Source organism: Pseudophryne corroboree, chromosome 8 (assembly GCF_028390025.1).
Source record: "Pseudophryne corroboree isolate aPseCor3 chromosome 8, aPseCor3.hap2, whole genome shotgun sequence".
In the NCBI taxonomy this organism is placed as follows: domain Eukaryota; kingdom Metazoa; phylum Chordata; class Amphibia; order Anura; family Myobatrachidae; genus Pseudophryne; species Pseudophryne corroboree.
Genome location: NC_086451.1, coordinates 443,938,401 through 443,959,660, shown reverse-complemented (window position 1 = coordinate 443,959,660; position 21,260 = coordinate 443,938,401). Strand labels below are relative to the sequence as shown.

At 48.4% G+C, this 21,260-nt stretch overlaps 2 protein-coding genes across 3 annotated transcripts in view; one reads left to right on the top strand and one right to left on the bottom strand.

Annotated features, from left to right (window-relative positions):
* LOC134949520 (complement factor B-like) overlaps positions 1 to 21,260 on the bottom strand; it is a 111,303-nt gene that overhangs the window by 71,744 nt on the left and 18,299 nt on the right. Inside the window, exons 3-5 of the mRNA XM_063938140.1 lie at positions 18,146 to 18,331; positions 8,744 to 8,917; positions 7,843 to 7,938 (exon numbers count right to left, since the gene is read on the bottom strand). Of these exons, the coding sequence (XP_063794210.1) occupies positions 7,843 to 7,938; positions 8,744 to 8,917; positions 18,146 to 18,331 (456 nt within the window). The remainder of the gene's footprint in view (positions 1 to 7,842; positions 7,939 to 8,743; positions 8,918 to 18,145; positions 18,332 to 21,260) is intronic.
* LOC134949521 (uncharacterized) overlaps positions 12,222 to 21,260 on the top strand; it is a 164,200-nt gene continuing 155,161 nt past the window's right edge. The window contains exon 1 of one of the 2 annotated variants that reach the window (XM_063938141.1): positions 12,222 to 12,491. In XM_063938141.1, the coding sequence (XP_063794211.1) occupies positions 12,465 to 12,491 (27 nt within the window). In that variant the 5' untranslated portion in view covers positions 12,222 to 12,464. The remainder of the gene's footprint in view (positions 12,492 to 21,260) is intronic. The other variant, XM_063938145.1, reaches the window with a different exon arrangement.

Sequence of the window (21,260 nt, the reverse complement as noted above, 5' to 3'; positions counted from 1 at the left end):
GAAAGCCCGAGCCGTACTCGGGTAGCGAGGATCCGAACCCGCTCATCTCTACTGTATACCAGAGGGTCTATATACTCGGGACACCCACCCTGTACTATTATCCTATATACAGGACAAATTGTAATACTGGATTTATATATATATATTCTTTTATATATCGTTACCCTAGTCCGTTTGTGGACCATTTCTATCTCTATTGAGAATTAATCTAAATAAACATTTGTGTATGAGTCAGAAGAGATTCAGGTAACATTCACATTAACTTTAACTGATATGGGATTTATTTTAACACATACTTATTAAAAGTTATATTGTATTACCTTTCATTATTTAAATGCACATTTGTATTAAGAGTGTGCCAAGTACTGTATAAACGTACTTCTTTTCAGAATGGCGGCTGTTATATGTTAAGTCCGCTATAGTTTTATATTCTTAGTTCATGTGGTTACCTACTTTAGGTGTGCCCTAACATAACCTCATTTCTCTCCACACTACCTCCAGCCACTTCCACTCTTCCTCTGGTTGCAGATATCTCTTCTCATGCAAGTCTCCGAGATTTCTCCTGCTCAGCCCCCTCCTCTTAATCTCACTCCCTTGCAAAAGCATACTTTCTGCCAATCTTGCCATACTCAAACCTTGGGGGTCATTCTGAGTTGATCGCTCGCTAGCTACTTTTTGCAGCCGTGCAAACGCATAGTCGCCACCCACAGGGGGTGTATTTTAGCTTTGCAAGTGTGCGAACGCTTGTGCAGCCGAGCTGTACAAAAAGTTTGTGCAGTTTCTGAGTAGATCTGAACTTACTCAGCCGCTGCGATCACATCAGCCTGTCCGGGGCCAGAATTGACGTCAGACACCCGCCCTGCAAACGCTTGGACACGCCTGCATTTTTCCAACCACTTCCTGAAAACCGTCAGTTGCGACCCACAAACACCCTCTTCCTGTCAATCTTATTGCGATCAGCTGTGTGAATGGATTCTTTGTTAAATCCATCGCCCAGCAACGATCCGCTTTGTACCCGTACAACGCGCCTGTGCATTGTGGTGCATACGCATGCGCAGCAGTGACCTGATCTCTGCGCTGCGAAAAACGGCAGCGTGCAATTAAGTCGGAATGAGCCCCCTTGTCCTTAAACACCCATTTTCATCAGAGCCTGCCATCCCTACCAATGGATCTCCAGTCTTCTCTCATCTTCTGTCTTTCCCTTTCCCTCAGTTCACCTAAACTTACCTGTCAGGACACATTGAGTTACCCAGCACTCACCATTGTCCATGTCTTACCTAGTTCATCAGTTTGTTGCTCTGTGTCAGGCACTGATATGTCAACTTGACTGTTACTTTATATATGCCCTGATCAGTGTTGTGGAAACTAAAGTATGGGCCTAATTCAGACCTATGGGTACATTTACTTAGCAGTGATAAGAGCGGAGAAGTGAGCCAGTGGAGAAGTTGCCCATGGCAACCAATCAGCACTGAAGTAACATCTATAATTTGCATACTATAAAATGATACAGAGCTGCTGATTGGTTGATGGGGAAATTTCTCCACTGGCTCACTTCTCCGCTATTATCACTGCTTAGTAAATGTTCCCCCTAATCACAAAAGCAAAATCTTTCTCTAATGGGCAAAACCATGTTGCACTGCAGGTGGGGCAGATATAACATGTGCAGAGAGAGTTAGATTTGGGTGTGTTATACTGTTTCTGTGCAGAGTAAATACTGGCTGCTTTATTTTTACACTGCAATTTAGATTTCAGTTTGAACACACCCCACCCAAATGTAACTCTCTCTGCACATGTTACATCTGCCCCACCTGCACTGCACATGGTTTTGCCCATTAGAGAAAATGTTTGCTGTTGCGATCAGGTCTGAGTTAAGCTCTATATTGGCACCTTAAAAATATAGGGGGTAATTCCAAGTTGATCGCAGCAGGATTTTTGATAGCAATTGGGCAAAACCATGTGCACTGCATGGGAGGCAGATATAACATGTGCAGAAAGAGTTAGATTTGGGTGGGTTATTTTATTTCTGTGCAGGGTAAATACTGGCTGCTTTATTTTTGCACTGCAAATTAGATTGCAGATTGAACACACCCCACCCAAATCTAACTCTCTCTGCACATGTTATATCTGCCTCCCCTGCAGTGCACATGGTTTTGCCCAATTGCTAACAAAAATCCTGCTGCGATCAACTTGGAATTACCCCCATAATAATAATAAGATTTTACTTACCGATAAATCTATTTCTCGTAATCCGTAGTGGATGCTGGGGACTCCGTCAGGACCATGGGGGGATATAGCGGCTCCGCAGGAGACAGGGCACAATAATAAAAGCTTTAGGATCAGGTGGTGTGCACTGGCTCCTCCCCCTATGACCCTCCTCCAAGCCTCAGTTAGGATACTGTGCCCGGACGAGCGTGCATAATAAGGAAGGATATTGAATCCCGGGTAAGACTCATACCAGCCACACCAATCACACCGTACAACCTGTGATCTGAACCCAGTTAACAGTATGATAACAACGAAGGAGCCTCTGAAAAGATGGCTCACAACAAGAATAACCCGATTTTTGTAACAATAACTATGTACAAGTATTGCAGACAATCCGCACTTGGGATGGGCGCCCAGCATCCACTACGGACTACGAGAAATAGATTTATCGGTAAGTAAAATCTTATTTTCTCTGACGTCCTAGTGGATGCTGGGGACTCCGTCAGGACCATGGGGATTATACCAAAGCTCCCAAACGGGCGGGAGAGTGCGGATGACCCTGCAGCACCGAATGAGAGAACTCCATGTCCTCCTCAGCCAGGGTATCAAATTTGTAGAATTTAGCAAACGTGTTTTCCCCTGACCAAGTAACTGCTCGGCAAAGTTGTAAAGCCGAGACCCCTCGGGCAGTCGCCCAAGATGAGCCCCCTTCCTTTTGGAATGGGCTTTTACCGATTTTGGCTGTGGCAGGCCTGCCACAGAATGTGTAAACTGAATTGTATTACAAATCCAGCGAGCAATCGTCTGCTTAGAAGCAGGAGCACCCATCTTGTTGGGTGCATACAGGCTAAACAGCGAGTCAGATTTTCTGACTCCAGCCTTCCTGGAAACATATTTTTCAGGGCCCTGACAACGTCAAGTAACTTGGAGTCCTCCAAGTCCCTAGTACCCGCAGGTACCACAATAGGTTGGTTCATGTGAAAAACAGAAAACACCTTAAGGAGAAATTGAGGACGAGTCCTCAATTCTGCCCTGTCAGAATGAAAAATTAAGTAAGGGCTTTATATATGATAAAGCCGCCAATTCTGACACACCTGGCTGAAGCCAGGGCTAATAGCATCGTCACCTTCCATGTGAGATATTTTAAGTCCACAGTGGTGAGTGGTTCAAACCAATGTGACTTTAGGAAACTCAAAACAACATTGAGATCCCAAGGTGCCACTGGGGCACAAAAGGAGGCTGTATATGCAGTACCCCTTTTACAAACATCTGAACGTCAGGCACTAAAGCCAGTTCTTTCTGGAAGAAATTCGACAGGGCCGAAATTTGAACCTTAATGGACCCTAATTTTAGGCCCATAGACAGTCCTGTTTTCAGGAAATGTAGGAAACGACCCAGTTGGAATTCCTCTGTAGGGGCCTTCTTGGCCTCACACCACGCAACATATCTTCGCCAAATGCGGTGAAAATGTTTTGCGGTTACATCCTTCCTGTCTTCGACCAGGGTAGGGATGACTTCATCTGGAATGCCCTTTCAGGATCCGGCGTTCAACCGCCATGCCGTCAAACGCGGCCGCGGTAAGTCTTGTAACAGACAAGGCCCCTGCTGGAGCAGGTCCTTTCTTAAAGGTAGAGGCCACGGGTCTTCCGTGAACATCTCTTGAAGTTTCGGGTACCAAGTCCTTCTTGGCCAATCCGGAACCACGAGTATCATTCTTACTCATCTCCCTCTTATGATTCTCAGTACTTTTTGTATGAGAGGCATAGGAGGGAACACATACTCTGACTGGTACATCCACAGTGTTACCAGAGCGTCCACCGCTATTGCCTGAGGGTCCCTTGACCTGGCGCAATATCTAGTTTTTTGTTCAGGCGGGACGCCATCATGTCCACCTTTGGTTTTTCACAACGGTTTACAATCATGTGGAATACTTCCCGATGAAGTCCCCACTCTCCCGGGTGGAGGTCATGCCTGCTGAGGAAGTCTGCTTCCCAGTTTTCCACTCCCGGAATGAACACTGCTGAGAGTGTTATCACATGATTTTTCGCCCAGCGAAGAATCCTTGCAGTTTCTGCCATTTCCCTCCTGCTTCTTGTGCCGCCCTGTCTGTTTACGTGGGCGACTGCCGTGATGTTGTCCCACTGGATCAATACCGGCTGACCTTGAAGCAGAGGTCTTGCTAAGCTTAGAGCATTGTAAATTGCCCTTAGCTCCAGTATATTTATGTGGAGAGAAGTCTCCAGACTCGATCACACTCTCTGGAAATTTTTTCCTTGTGTGACTGCTCCCCAGCCACTCAGGCTGGCATCCGTGGTCACCAGGACCCAGTCCTGAATGCCGAATCTGCGGCCCTTTCATAGATGAGCACTCTGCAGCCACCGCAGAAGAAACACCCTTGTCCTTGGAGACAGGGTTATCCGCTGATGCATCTGAAGATGCGATCCGGACCATTTTTCCAGCAGATCCCACGTAAAGGTTCTTGCGTGAAATCTACCGAATGGGATCGCTTTGTAAGAAACCACCATTTTTCACAGGATCCTTGTGCAATGATGCACTGATACTTTTCCTGGTTTTAGAAGGTTCCTGACTAGCTCGGATAACTCCCTGGCTTTCTTCTCCGGGAGAAAACATCCTTTTCTGGACTGTGTCCAGAATCATCCCTAGGAACAGTAGACGTGTCGTCGGAAAAAACTGCGATTTTGGAATATTTAGAATCCACTCGTGCTGTCGTAGAACTACTTAAGATAGTGCTACTCCGACCTCCAACTGTTCTCTGGACCTTGCCCTTATCAGGAAAGCGTCCATATTTCTTTTAAGAAGAATCATCATTTCGGCCATTACCTTGGTAAAGACCCGGGGTGCCGTGGACAATCCAAACGGCAGCGTCTGAACTGATAGTGACAGTTCTGTACCACGAACCTGAGGTACCCTTGGTGAGAAGGGCAAATTTGGACATGTAGGTAAGCGTCCCTGATATCCAGTGACACCATATCGTCCCCTTCTTCCTGGTTCGCTATCACTGCTCTGAGTGACTCCATCTTGATTTGAACGCTTGTATGTAAGTGTTCAAATATTTCAGATCTCACCTAGCCGTCTGGCTTCAGTACCACAATATAGTGTGGAATAATACCCCTTCCCTTGTTGTAGAAGGGGTACTTTGATTATCACCTGCTGGGAATACAGCCTGTGAATTGTTCCCAATACTGCCTCCCTGTCGGAGGGAGACGTTGGTAAAGCAGACTTCAGGAACTTGTGAGGGGGAGACGTCTCGAATTTCCAATGTACACCTGGGATACTACGTGTAGGATCCAGGAGTCCACTTGTGAGTGAGCCCACTGCGTGCTGAAACTCTTGAGATGACCCCCTACCGCACCTGAGTCCGCTTGTACGGCCCCAGCGTCATGCTGCGGACTTGGCAGAAGCTGTGGAGGGCTTCTGTTCCTGGGAATGGGCTGCCTGCTGCAGTCTTCTTCCCTTTCCTCTACCCCTGGGCAGATATGACTGGCCCTTTTGCCCGCCTGCCCTTATGGGGACGAAAGGACTGAGACTGAAAAGACTGTGTCCTTTTCTGCTGAGATGTGACTTGGGGTAACAAAAGGTGGATTTTTCAGCTGTTGCCATGGCCACCAGGTCCGATGGACCGCCCCTTTATACGGCAATACTTCCATGTGCCGTCTGGAATCTGCATCACCTGACCACTGTCGTCTGGCAGATATGGACATCACATTTACTCTTGATGCCAGAATGCAAATATCCCTCTGCGCATCTCGCATATATAGAAATGCATCCTTAAAATGCTCTATAGTCAATAAAATCTTGTCCCTGTCAAGGGTATCAATATTTTCAGTCAGGAAATCCGACCAAGCCCCCTCAGCGCTGCACATCCAGGCTGAGGCGATTGCTGGTCGTAGTATAACACCAGTATATGTGTATATACTCTTAGGATATTTTTTCAGCTTCCTATCAGCTGGCTCCTTGAGGGCTGCCGTATCTGGAGACGGTAACGCCACTTGTTTTTATAAGCGTGTGAGCGCCTTATTCACCCTGAGGTGTGTTTCCCAACTCGCCCTAACTTCTGGCGGGAAAGGGTATACCGCCAATAATTTTCTATCGGAGGAAACCCACGTATCATCACACACTTCATTTAATTTATCTGATTCAGGAAAAACTATAAGTAGTTTATTCACACCCTACATAATACCCTTATTTGTGGTACTTGTAGTATCAGAAATATGTAACACCTCATTCATTGCCCTTAACATGAAACGTGTGGCCCTAAAGGAAAATACGTTTGTTTCTTCACCGTCGACACTGGAGTCAGTGTCCGTGTCTGTGTCTGTGTCGACCGACTGAGGTAAATGGGCGTTTTTACAAGCCCCTGACGGTGTCTGAGACGCCTGGACAGGTACTAATTTGTTTGCCGGCCGTCTCATGTCGTCAACCGACCTTACAGCGTGTTGACATTATCACGTAATTCCTAAATAAGCCATCCATTCCAGTGTCGACTCCCTAGAGAGTGACATCACCAATACAGGCAATTTGCTCCGCCTCCTCACCAACATCGTCCTCCTACATGTCGACACACACGTACCGACACACAGCACACACACAGGGAATGCTCTGACAGAGGACAGGACCCCACTAGCCCTTTGGGGAGACAGAGGGAGAGTTTGCCAGCACACACCAAAAACGCTATAATTATACAGGGACAACCCCTTATACAAGTGTTTTCCCTTATAGCATTTTTATATATGTAATCATATCGCCAAATAAGTGCCCCCCCTCTCTGTTTTAACCCTGTTTCTGTAGTGCAGTGCAGGGGAGAGCCTGGGAGCCTTCCTCACAGCAGAGCTGAGCAGGAAAATGGCGCCGTGTGCTGAGGAGAATAGGCCCCGCCCCCTTTTCGGCGGGCTCTTCTCCCGGAGTTTGTGAGATCTGGCAGGGGTTAAATACATCCATATAGCCTCAAGGGCTATATGTGATGTATTTTAGCCATAAAAAGGTATTATACATTGCTGCCCAGGGCGCCCGCCCCAGCGCCCTGCACCCTCAGTGACAGTTGGTGACTGTTGGTGAAGTGTGCTGACAACAATGGCGCACAGCTGCAGTGCTGTGCGCTACCTTATGAAGACTGAAAGTCTTCTGCCGCCTGTTTCTGGACCTCTTCAACTTCGGCATCTGCAAGGGGGGTCGGCGGCACGGCTCCGGGACGAACCCCAGGGTGAGACCTGTGTTCCGACTCCCTCTGGAGCTAATGGTGTCCAGTAGCCTAAGAAGCAAATCCATCCTGCACGCAGGTGAGTTTTCTTCTCTCCCCTAAGTCCCTCGTAGCAGTGAGCCTGTTGCCAGCAGGACTCACTGAAAATAAAAAACCTAACTTAAACTTTTATTCTAAGCAGCTCAGGAGAGCCACCTAGATTGCACCCTTCTCGTCGGGCACAAAAATCTAACTGAGGCTTGGAGGAGGGTCATAGGGGGAGGAGCCAGTGCACACCACCTGATCCTAAAGCTTTTATTATTGTGCCCTGTCTCCTGCGGAGCCGCTATATCCCCCCATGGTCCTGACGGAGTCCCCAGCATCCACTAGGACGTCAGAGAAAATAATAATAATAATAATAATTCTTTTTTTTTTCCTACCGTCCTCTTTATCTGGGTCAGATGATTCAATTGTTTCAGAAAGTGAGGATGATATACTGGAGGCCACCTCCTTGGGGGTGTCATAGATATACCATTCTGAGGAAGAGAGAGTCTAGTCAAAGATACATCAATCTCCTTTTTCAACCAAGCTGTAATATGTAATTCTCTTCTCTTACAGTAAGTGTAAGCACATAGGCACTGGTCTTGGAATCATGAATGCACTCCCTAATAAGTATGACTAAGTTCTACACATGTATATTATTTTACCTGTTTACTTTTATTGCAGTTTGAGAGCGTTAACTGTTTAACTGATGACCGGAGTGACAATCCAGACCAGGACCAGGGCCGGTTCGAGCCCTCTCTGCGCCCCGGGCAGTAATTGGGGTGTGGCTTAATACAGGGGGCGTGGTCAGTTATGCCCCCTGTACAGTAGTAGCGCCGCTTAAATGCTGAGCGGTGCGCAATGAAGTCATCGCGCACCGCACAGCAAAAGGTTCTTTCCACGAAGGGAAACTAGACGCGTAGCGAAGGGAAATTAGCCGCACAGCCGGGGGACACAGCGGGCAGCGGAGGGCACAGCAGTGGCGGATCTTGCCAGCGCCCTCCGGAAGGCGGCGCCCCGGGCAAAAGTCCTGCTTGCCCGTGGCAAGATCCGCTACTGACCAGGAATATGGACTACAAGCTAACAGACCCACCAGCCAGGGGCGTTTCTAGAGAAGAGGAGGCCTGTGTGCACCTCTGGGTGGGACCCTCCTCTGCTCGGCGCAGTAGTCTCTGGCATTTGCCAAAAATTCTCAGGAATATCGGTTCAGCCTGTAAAACGGTTTCCTCTTCTGTGGTGATGCTGGGTGCTTATTCATTTTGTTTCTATATAAGCGTCCTCTTATTTATACCCGCTTACCTCTGCAGGATGGCTCTGCTCCTGACCAACGCTTGTTCTCCATACATTGCCGCTTGCTAGAGCCGGTTATCTTCATTCCATATTGGCACTCATAGGTCACACTGTTCTCTATATTATAAGATATGCCAATTTTAACCGCCCCAAACGGGATTCCTGGATTGCGGCATTCTCCCTCTGTGTCAGGAGAAAATTAGAGGAACGTAAGAATAGACAGATAGGAGGAAGAGAAACGTGAGAATGAAAATGGAAAGAAACAATCAAATTAAAAAATGTTGGTCAATGTACATGATTCTTGCATACAATGGGCCTTATTCAAAGTCAGTCTAAAACGTAAACCACACTTTACAATATCTAAAAAAGTTGCATCTTTGAGACCTAGTTACAGTCACATGTACAAAGACCGATCTGCGTTTCCTTCTCCCTGGCTGAGACTCCTTCCCCTTGTCGTAACTGGCTGAGTCTCGTAGTACAAAGGGCTTAATATAAGTTTTTCTAATAAAAACTCTTTTACATGCCTTGCAAACGGGGAGTAGACGCCCCCGGAACGCCTCCCTCCTGTCAATTTTCTTGCGATAGCGATAGCAATCACTTTCTTCTTTTCCTGGCTGCTGCCAGGCAACGGCGTGCATGCGCATTGCGGGCACCGCGCAGCTGCAGTTCCGACCCATTTGCACCGCAGCGAAGAACCCACATAGTGCAAGTAATACCCAAGTGGCTTGCAGCATCCAAATAGCTCTATGAAGTAGGTGCCAATATACTGTACATAAATTATATACACACACACAAACACACACACACACACACACACGCACGCACGCACGCACACACACACACACGTAATATGGGCAACACTCACAGGACTGATAGACTCTAACAATTCAAATTCATAATTTCCATAATTTGGAGTTTATCAGCCCTGTTACGTGCATATATCTGAGGATTTTGCTTTATTCTCTGGGAAGGTACCAGGTGAAGGTAATGTGGAATACATGGTTGCGTGCCGGACAAATTTCTATTATATGACCTTTCCCATACTCCTTATACCAGAGAGGTGTTCCTGAAGGCTGGACCCGGCCTCTACATCTGGGGCTGAGCATACTCTATACAGGTGATGTACGGCTCACATAAGGCATATTGGAGCTAATTCAGACCTGATCACTAGGGTGCGTTTTTTGCATCCCTGCGATCAGGTAGTCGCCGCCTACAGGGGGAGGGGGAAATCGCTGTGCAGGGGTGCGATCGCAAGAAGTTTGTGCAGTCTCTGCACAGCCCAGGACTTACTCTTCCAGTGCGATGATCGGAGCTGCAGCTGACGTCAGGAATCCTCCCACCAAACACCTGGATCCTCCTGTGTTTTTCCGGAAACTCCTCAAAAACGTCAGTTGCCACGCACAAACGCCCTCTTCCTGTCAATCTCCTTGCGTTCGCCGGAGCGATGGGATTTTCCGCACCATCCCGTCACTGCCCGTCACTCCCCGTCGCTGCGGACCGTTGCGCCTGCGCATTGCGGTGCATACGTATGCGCAGTTCAGACCTGATCGCCCGCTGTGCAAAAACAGCAGCGATCAGGTCTGAATCGGCCCCTTTGTTTCCTTAACACTCGGTACATGAGCATTTTTGGGAACAACTGTGGATTTTCTGGACTGATTTTAGATTGTATTGCAGTAGGAGGCGCTTGTGGTCTGTTTTTCTCAGAACGTATACCTGTGTGATCTACAGGACATTGAACCTAATTCAAAGTTGGCAGCTAATGCGACCACATCGCGCCTGCGCAGTCATTCACATTGTGGGTGCATCCCCGAAGGGATGCATCCACAAGATGATTGACAGCGGCAGCCGTCATAGACAAAGACATAGAGATGCGGGGGAGTGGTGGCCAAAATGGGGGTAAATTTTGAATAATTGCATAAAAATCAGCACAATATTCAAATCAACATACATATACAGAAATGTGTCAAATAACTGTGAATAAAGAGAAAATGACACATAAAAACAACACCTGTCTTACTCTGTACTAGTTATTTATAGGATTACTTTAGCCAATGTTCCATAATGTTCTGTATGTGTTCCTTTTTAATATACGCTTATAATAGAGAATCTTATTGTACAGTTCTGGGAGTATTTGTCCCCCACATGTAAGTCATACCCATAGGCGGATCCGGGGGGGGGGGGGGCACTCGGGACCGTGCCCCCCCCCTCCCTGTCATTTCTGACTTTTTTTTTTTTCAAAAGGAGAACAGCAGCAGCACTACTGCTATTCCCGTCAGTCAGATTTGATAAAAGAGCCGGCAGGCGCTAGGACCCGCCGCGGCTCTAACAGTAAGTCCATGTGGTAAGCAATGTGGAGGCTGGAGCTGCAGCTCCAGCCTCCCCCTGCTCACACCGCAACCTACCTCCCCCACTGCCAGCCAGCCAGAGTACAGCCCAGGCACGGGGTACAAATGCCAGCATTGAGTAAGACTGTTAATTATGATGGCGCAGAAGGCTTTATTAGCCCTTATTGCACCGCACTATAATCCCAGCGCTTCCTCCTCCACTTCCTTTACCACCATGCTAGGTGCAGTCAAACTCAGCTCAGCTTTGAGAAGGCGGCCCGTGTGGTTGCGACAGGGCTGTCCTGCAGATGTCTTATGCTGCTTGTTGGAGATCCAGCTGGCTGCTTCTGCTAATCAAAGATGGGCAGTTTGTGTCCTGCAGTCTGAGTCTCACTGCAGTGCCCAAAACAAGGTATGCTGCACCTGCACCACCAACTAAAAACTATAATAATTATATTGTGCTGGGGAGGTGCCTTCCAGGCTCCCATAACTAATGGAACAGGTGACCAACATTTCAAGGCCCAATCAGCCTTTTCATCAGGGTGAAACATTGGCAATAAACCAGGATGCGCTCCTACAGCCAATCATTATCTGATAGCAGGCGTATTCTGTGAGGACACACCCCCTGTGATACCACACCCCTTATCTGAGAGCACGCATGCCTTAGGTGCATGTAAATATAACTATTACCGTTCCCCTATTATGGTGCCCCCCCCCCCCCTTTCATTTTCTTCTGGATCCGCCCCTGGTCATACCTATGCCTGCATAACACCTTTTGTAAAATACAGTATATTGGTTCTTAAAAAAGATCTTTTATGTGGTAATAGGAGTATGAGCAGTGCCGGCGCTAGCCGCTCAGCAAAGCCTGCAAAGCAGGGAGGCGCTGCACTCATGAGGCGCTCTCCCTGCTCTGCTACTACCCTAGCTGATGGTGCTGCGGCAGCTGCGCTGCCCACGCCTGTCACGCTGACAGGCAGCAGCGGCGCCGGCAGCATATACGGAAGCTCTTCACTGTTCTTACGTATCATGGACCTCCCCTCTTCCCTCTTGTCCTGCTCCTCCCCGCACCTTCTGTTAAGCTGAATAACAGGACGGCAGCAGTGTCACCCCCTTCCCTCCCCTTGTCAGTATAGACACAGCAGTCTCCGCAGTGCCCGCCCCCTCCCTTATCCACCTTCTCTCTTCTCCCATCGATGTAATGTTTGTGGCCCGGGCACTTTTAATTTGCATCCACATACTATACTGTGTGCTCAGCCTCATAGCAGACCTGGGCAGCCACCTCCCGACGCTGAGCCTGCTTCCTGACATTGGGCAGGAACAGGATGTCATGTGGTGCACATATGACTGCACGACTGGAGGAGCCTTCAGACATGAGAGGAGCAGCCCAGCCCATCTAGCAGCTAGCCATGCCATACAGAGAAGCAGAGACTCAGGTACACTCTGCAGCTGACCCACTGTGTGTGGGGGTATATAAGTGTGTGCTGGGGAGGGGGGGGGGGGGGGGGGGGTATATTATTGTGTGCTGGGGAGGGGGAGGTGGATATTATTGTGTAGTGGGGGGGGGGGGTATATTATTGTGTGCTGGGGAGGGGGAGGTGGATATTATTGTGTGCTGGGGAGGGGGAGGGGGATATTATTGTGTGTTGGGGAGGGGTGAGTGGTATATTATTGTGTGCTGGGGGGTATATTATTGTGTGGTGGGGGGGGTATAATAGTGTGTGGTGGGGAGGAGTAGGTGGATAGTATTGTGTGCTGGGGAGGGGGGGGTGGTATATTATTGTGTGCTGGGGGGTATATTATTGTGTGGTGGGGAGGGGGGGGTATAATAGTGTGTGGTGGGGAGGGGTAGGTGGATAGTATTGTGTGCTGGGGAGGGGGGGTGGTATATTATTGTGTGCTGGGGGGTATATTATTATGTGCTGGGGGGGGTATAATAGTGTTTGGTGGGGAGGGGTAGGTGGATAGTATTGTGTGCTGGGGAGGGGGGGTGGTATATTATTGTGTGCTGGGGGGTATATTATTGTGTGGTGGGGAGGGGGGGTATAATAGTGTGTGAGGGGGAGGTGGAATATTAGTGTGTGCTGGGGGGGTATATTAGTGTGTGCTGGGGAGGGGGGTGGTATAATAGTGTATGCTGGGGGGGGGAGAGGTGGTATATAAGTGTGTGCTGGGGAGGGGTAGGGGGATATTATTGTTTGCTGGGGAGGGGGGGTGGTATATTATTGTGTGCTGGGGGTATATTATTGTGTGCTGGGGAGGGGGGTATAATAGTGTGTGGTGGGGAGGGGGAGGTGGTATATTAGTGTGTGCTGGGGGGGTATATTAGTGTGTGCCGGGAAGGGGGGTGGTATAATAGTGTGTGCTGGGGAGGGGGAGGTGGTATATTAGTGTGTGCTGCCCGTGGGTGTGCATGCATTTGTGATCCCTAGGATCGCATGGTGTGTACACTCCCTCAAACAGGACGCAGCTTACGATGCGGCTGCTTGCAGGTAAGATGAGTGTGGCCACATCTGTATTTGTAGGAGGGCGCCAAATTTATAGTTTGCAGGAGGGCGCCGAACACCTTAGCACCGGCCCTGAGTATGAGATATTGTAACCAAGCTTCTCGGAATGGAAACAAAGAAACAAGAGACAGGAAAGAAAAAAACTGAAACTTTTTCAACAAGAAATAAATAAAACAACAAGACTGTAATCAGGTTGGGCTTAGTATAAAGAGACGGTTTGGAACTTTAGCTTTTTACTCCAACAAAAATATGTTTTACAGATCTTTTGCTAATTCTTTGCTGAGACGGAATTTCCGGTTCTACATATGGTCTGTGTCAGGCCAGCAGATAATCCCTTGTCCTAAAAGATGATACAGTACTTCAGTGCCGTAACTAGACATTTTAGCGCTGTGTGCAAGAAACAGCCTCGGCCCCCCCCCCCCCCCCTCTATGCAAAACAGGGGCAGTGCGCAAAAAATATGTAGGGGCGCGGCTTCATGGGGAAGGGGTGTGGCCACAAAATAATACCAATTCATATTACTGTGCACAGTAGTCTCTATTATTCAAATTACGCCACACAGTAGCACCACTACACCAGGTACAGCCCCTTTTACATATTATGGCAGACAGATTCACCTTTTAACACATTACGGCAGACAGCGTCCCCCTTTTTACACATTACGGCAGATTGCATCCCCTTATTACACATTATGGCAGATTGCGTCCCCATATTACACATTACGGCAGACAGCGTCCCCTTATTACACATTACGGCAGATAGCGTCCCCTTTTTACACATTACGGCAGACAGCGTCCACCTTTTTACACATTACGACAGACAGCATCCCCTTATTGCACATTACGGCAGATTGCGTCCCCATATTACACATTACGGCAGATTGCATCCCCTTATTACACATTACAGCAGACAGCGTCCCCTTATTACACATTACGGCAGACAGCGTCCCCTGTTTTACACTTTATGGCAGACAGCATCCCCATAATACACATTACGGCAGACAGCGTCCCCATAATACACATTACGGCAGACAGCATCCCCTTATTACACATTACGGCAGATTGTGTCCCCATATTACACATTACGGCAGACTGTGTCCCCTTATTACACATTACAGCAGAGAGCGTCCCCCTTATTGCACATTACGGCAGACAGCGTCCCCTTTTTACACATTACGGCAGACAGCGTCCCCCTTTTTACACATTACGGCAGACAGCATCCCCTTATTACACATTATGGCAGATTGCATCCCCATATTACACATTACAGCAGATTGCGTCCCCTTTTTACACATTACGGCAGATAGCGTCCCCTTATTACACATTACGGCAGACAGCATCCCCATATTACACATTACGGCAGACAGCGTCCCCCTTATTACACATTACGGCAGATAGCATCCCCCTTATTACACATTACGGCAGACAGCATCCCCATATTACACATTACGGCAGACTGCGTCCCCTTATTACACATTACGGCAGATAGCGTCCCCTTATTACACATTACGGCAGACAGCGTCCGCTAATTACGGTAGACAGCGTACCCTTATTACACATTACAGCAGACTGCATCCTCTTATTACACATTACGGCAGACAGCGTCCCCCTTATTACACATTACGGCAGACAGCGTGCCCTATTTTACACATTACGGCAGACAGCTTCCCCATATTACACATTATACATTATGGCAGACAGTCCCTACACACACACACACACACCCTCCCCTCCCCTCGTGCCAACTTTACCTCAAGGAGAGCTGTAGCAGAGACGGATGCAGACAGACCAAACAGCAAAGTCGGGGGGCGTGGCCTAATCGCGGACCCGTGGCCACGCCCCCTTTCAGCACAAACAGGCGGCCTGGGAGACAAGGAGGCACAGGACCGGACATACGGCAATCACATCTAGTGTCCTGCTCCGCCGCTGCAGCTACAGTGCTTCTGCAGACGAGCACTGAGCAGCGGGAACCCACAGGTGTTGCCGGCGGTCCTGTACCCTCAGTGCACATGCGCTGTGTAACAGACACCGCCGGCACATACCTAGTTACGGCACTGCAGTACTTTGATACCCCTTTCACATCGCACAAATAACCCGGTATCGACCCGGTATATTGCCATGTCGACACGGGTCGCTGTGCGGTGTGAAAGGGCCCATGGCGAATTCCCGTGTCTTCTGATGAGGTAATTCAACCCGGGAATAAAGCAATGTTATTCCCGGGTTGAATACTGGGTCACTACATAGGGAGAGGCGGCGCGGAGAAGAGCTCATCTCCCAGTACTGCTCCCGCCCCCAATGCCAGCTCCGCCCCCGCCGCTATGGCAACTAAACCCGGCATATGTAATCCCACTGGGTGGGATGCCGACAGTCAGTATCCCGATAGCAGCATCCCACCAGGCATAATGCCGGCAGTGGGGCAAGTGGAGCAAGTCCCCTTGCCGGCTCACCACTCTGCGGGCTCATTCTATTCCCACCGTATGGCCCCCTGTGCGCCGGTATTCCAGCTGGCGGCATTACCGGCTGGCAGGATTCCGGTGTCTGCATCCTGACCACCGGGATCCCGACAGCCGGCAAATTGAACAGATCCCATCTGAGAATGTGTAGCATCATCGCCAGCAGTGATTAAATGTCCCAGGGACCACCATAGGGTCTACAAAAAACACCTCCCTTATACTTGGGCAGAAAAGCTCCATATTTGGGGTTAGTTGAGGTCAGGGTTGGACTGGGCCATAGGGGTACAGGGGAGACGGTGGGCGTCGGAGATGGTGTGGAGGAGGAGGCTGTGGGAGTTGGCGAAGGTGCAGAGAAGAAGACTGAGGGCGGCGGCGGGGCAGCAGAAGAGGCTGCGGGCGGCATCAGTGCAGCGGAGGAGGAGGCAGAGGGTGGTGGCGGTGCAACGGAGGAGGAGGCTGTTGTCGGCGGTCTTTGGTGCGGCTCCTATGACCGCACCTATTTCAAATCTGCTGCGGACCGGCAGCCAATCAGGAACAGCCGCGTGACCGCTTCTGATTGGCAGCCGGTTCGAGAGCTCTGTGACCAGCGGATGCGTTGGCGGGGGTCTGCAGTCAGTGCTTAAAGTGCCGGTATGCCATACCACTGTATACCAGCCCACCTCAAGCACTGGAACGGATATCGTGAGTTAGGCAAAGATTTCCAATCCAGCACCCCTTTCCACTACCCGGTACACAATCTAACTCTCTCTACACATGTTACATCTACCTCACCTGCAGTACAGTGGTGTATCTATAATGGGTGCAGTGTGTGTGGTGCACATAGGCCCCTGGGTCCAGAGGGGGCCCACACCGCACACACTGCACTCATTTCTTCTATATACTTACCTTTCTGGTGTCCGGGTGTGGGTCCCCTCCTCTCCCGAGTCCCATAGCCGGCAGCCGCAGCAGCGCTGTTAGTGCTCTGACTGAGCACTAGAGACTCTGGCACACTGCCAGAGACTACAGCGCATGCGCAGGTCTCCGGAAAAATGGCCGCCGCACCATGTTTCCAGAGACTTGCGCACGCGCTGTAGACTCTGGCACTGTGCAAGAGTGTCTAGCCCTCAGACAGAGCGCTAACGGCGCTGCTGCCGGCTACGGGACAGGAGAGGAGGGGGCCCACATCCGGAGACTGCACACGGGTCCCCTCCTCTCTAGATATGCCCCTGCTGCAGTACACATGGTTTTGCCCATTAGAGAAAGATTTTGCTTTTGCGATCAGGTCTCAATAAGTCCCTTAGGGTGGGATGTACTAAAGGAAAAATGTGGTAAAACCCCCAAAAACGGGTGTTTTACAGCATTTTCAAATGTACTAAGACCCTAACGCCGTTTTTTTGCCGTCCATGGTATCGCCATCTCTGGATGGCGATACCCTATAGGAGCCTATGGGCGTCTTATCGCCGACCGCCGCAACCCGCCGCCGCAGACGCCGATCCCCCTCCCCTGGCAACCCTTCCTCCAGGCTGCCCTGGTACCGGAAAGGTAGTCTCCTCCTCCCCCTAGCAACGCAGCCGGAGGTCCTTCCGTCTGCAGGGGGGAGGAGGAGGTGTCGGGGGCAGCCTGCTGCTGCTTCCTGGCGTGCAGGCACTGTGGAGACCCCTTGAGGTGACGCAGACCACCTAACAGATCAACATCGCTGCGATAAGCGGTGAGGGGCGGTATCTTAATACATCCCGCCCCCAATCTGATGGAAATTTAGTTACGGGCGATATTAGAAGAAATGTATGTTGGTGGAGACTTATTGATGGCCGTGTATGGGAGTAGAAGTATTTTACATTAGATATGATGAAACACAAAAACCAATGTCAGGACTAGAAGAGCTCAGCAGCAGTATAGGAACCAGTAATGAGGCGATTGCAGTAGTCAATGCGGGAAATAATGAGTACGAGAATTAACGTTTTTACAAAATTCCGTTATTATCCACATAGAGATTTTACTGAAAGCCAAAGGACTTTATTTTGTCTTCCAAGAGCATTGGTACAAGACATTCTCTTATACAGTATACCACTTCTAAGTTTTACTCCTGACTCTTTCACTTGTTATGATTATCTCAAACCCTCCCCCCCCCCCCCCCCCCTCGCACCTTATTCTCACCTTGATGATCACATATAGTGAGTTTTCCGCTCCATTTTCCGTTCTCCAGGCACGTGTGGTTTCCTGGTCCAAACATTTTAAATCCATCCCAGCACTCTAAGTTCAGGACGTCGCCCACAAAATACTTTCTTCTGCGGGGGAATAATTCTCCACCCTCAAACATAGCAGGTGTGGGACACTGAATAGCTATTGGGTAAAAAGAACAAGATTAGAATGCAGTGAATGAAGAGTAAATATAAGTAATATAAGTAAAGGTTATCACTTATTTGAAGATGGTTTAGTGGATGTAACATATATTTAGCTTAGCTTAAACCTATCCATTATGGCCGTGATAAAGTGATATATGTGTCAATTGAATAAAAAGTTAGTTGACCATGGGGGTCATTCTGACCCGTTCGCTCACTGATTTTTATCGCAGCCGAGCAAACGGGTACCCACTGTGTAGTGCGCCAGCGTATGCCAGATGGCCGAATGTCATAGCAGGGCTGCGATCGACTCTGCCTGATTGACAGGCAGAGGCGGTCGCTGGGCGGGAGGGGGCGAAACGGCAGTGGTTGGTCGCCATTTCGTGGGTGCAGTCCAGCCAACGCAGGCGTGGCCGGACCGTGCGGGGAGTGGCTGCAGCTGCAATGAGTAGCTCCCGGCCAGCACGCTAAAGCTGCGCTGCTCGGGAGCTACTCTTGAAGTGCAAAGGCGTCGCCGCTGTGCGATGCCTTTGCACTTCTGCGGGGGAGGGGCGGCACTGACATGAGGGGTGGACTATCCCTGTGCTGGGCGTCCCCCCGCATGTCTGAGTTCATGATCGTAGCTGTGCTAAATTTAGCACAGCTACGATCAACTCGGAATGACCCCCCTATGTCCTTCCTCTGGAGTGTGCTGCAGTATTAAAAGCATTTGTAGTCCCCCAGCACGAGCTGTTGTTGCAGGTTATTAGACAGACAGCAATACAGTATCTGGAGATTAAAAAAGTCACAATGTACTGCAGCAGCTCCCGGGAATGTGTATATTATACTGCTGGTGTTTATAAAGTGGTAATATGCGTTTCCCCGCCTCCACCAACTCTTAGCGGTTTCTTTAGTAAGCATGCATCTTCAAATAAGAGACATAGGGCCTAATTCAAGGTTGATTGCAAAACAACATTTTCCTCTAATGGGCAAAACCATGTGCACTGCAGGTGGGGCAAATATAACATGTACAGAGAGCGTTAGATTTGGGTGGGTTATATTGTTTCTGTGCAGGGTAAATACTGGCTGCTTTATTTTTACACTGCAATTTATATTTCAGTTTGAACACACCCCACCCAAATCTAACTCTCTCTGCACATGTTACATCTGCCCCACCTGCAGTTCACATGGTTTTGCCTATTACAGGAAAATGTTGTTTTGCAATCACCCTTGAATTAGGCCCATAGGGGGCTAATTCAATTAGCCGGAAAATCTGTTTCTGCGGCTTTTGCTGCTTTCTTGCTGTGAAAATTGGCTTTTTGCCGGTATGCGGGCTTCCGCAATTCGGCTATTCAATTGATTCGCGAAAACCGGATTACCGCGATAATAGTTGCCAAAAGTGAAAGTGAAAAATGGGTAAATCTTTCCGTACCTCCCAAAAAAGCTAAACTAACATCGGATAACAGTATAAAAGTTTGTTATTGGTTATAATAAAAGTATTTCTGGTACTTAAATTGGGTCAATGGGCTATTATATTTAAAAAAAAAATATTATAGAAATAAATATTTTTTTTCAACAAAATAAGTGCTAAATTAAATTTGGGGTATATAAAAATGGGTATGCATATATGTGCGTAAAACTAAATTTAGGACTTTTTTGTAAAAAAAAGTGGAAACAGACCAATTACCCCCACCTGCAAGTTTCAAACACTTGTCCCGCTCATAAAGCACCCCAATATACCTGTCCCATACCTTGTACCAAAATTTCCATCATTTTGCACTTTTTCACCCCCAAAATAACGTCATTAATGATCAAATAAAAATAATTAAAAACTTCTAAGTGCCAAATTAGTCATTCAGGGGGGTGTCCCAGGGGTTCTAAACCAAATCCCGACATTTTTAACTTAAAATGTGTATTTTTCCAACTTTTCATCTGCCCAGAGGTGGCGAATTGAAATTTGTGGTAAAATTACAGCAAATTCGTTTTTTGGCAACAATTAAATAGGCACTTTTTGCGATTTGCAGTAAAATCATGTTTTTTACCACAAAAGCAGCTAATTGAATTTGACCCCTATGCTGCTGTAACACTAATGTTGCTTAAATTCTTGCCTCCAAACTGCCTAAATTAGAGACTCGTGCTGCTATAACAACTATTTCTGCTGAAATAAGGCTATTACTAACAACTACAAGTAAGCAAGTGACTTAGGGGGACATTTACTAAGCAGTGATAAAAGTGGAGAAGTGAGCCAGTGGAGAAGTTGCCCATGGCAACCAATCAGCTGCTCTGTATACTTTTATAGTATGCAAATTATAAATGTTACGTCAATGCTGATTGGTTGCCACAGGCAACTTCTCCACTGGCTCCCTTCTCCACTTTTATTACTGCTCAGTAACTGTCCCCCTAAAACACGGTGCAATGTGTGCTTACGATTTTGACTAAGGGCCTAATTCAGATCTGATCGCAGCAGCAAATTTGTTAGCTAATGAGCAAAACCATGTGCAGTGCAGGGGATACGGTCGTTAGGTCGACCCAACTTAGGTCGACAGTTATTAGGTCGACCACTGAAGGTCGACATTCCACTGAAGGTCGACATTAGCATTAGGTCAACATGTACTAGGTCAAAAGGTCGACATGAGTTTTTCACAGTTTTATTTACAATTATTTTTTTCAGACTTAACGATCCACGTGGACTATGATTGTAACGGTAACCTGTGCCGAGCGCAGCGGTTGTGTAGCGAGGCACCTTGCTTCGCTCGCCATGCGAGGGCACACGGTGCACTAATTGGGGTTCCACCGTCACTTTGCGGAGAAAACGTCACCAAAAACAGTCCAAAAACTCATGTCGATCTTTTTGCCTGTCGACCTAGTGCATGTCGACCTAATGCCAATGACGACCTTCAGCGGTCGACCTAATGACTGTCGACCTAAGTTGGGTCGACCCAACGACTCAT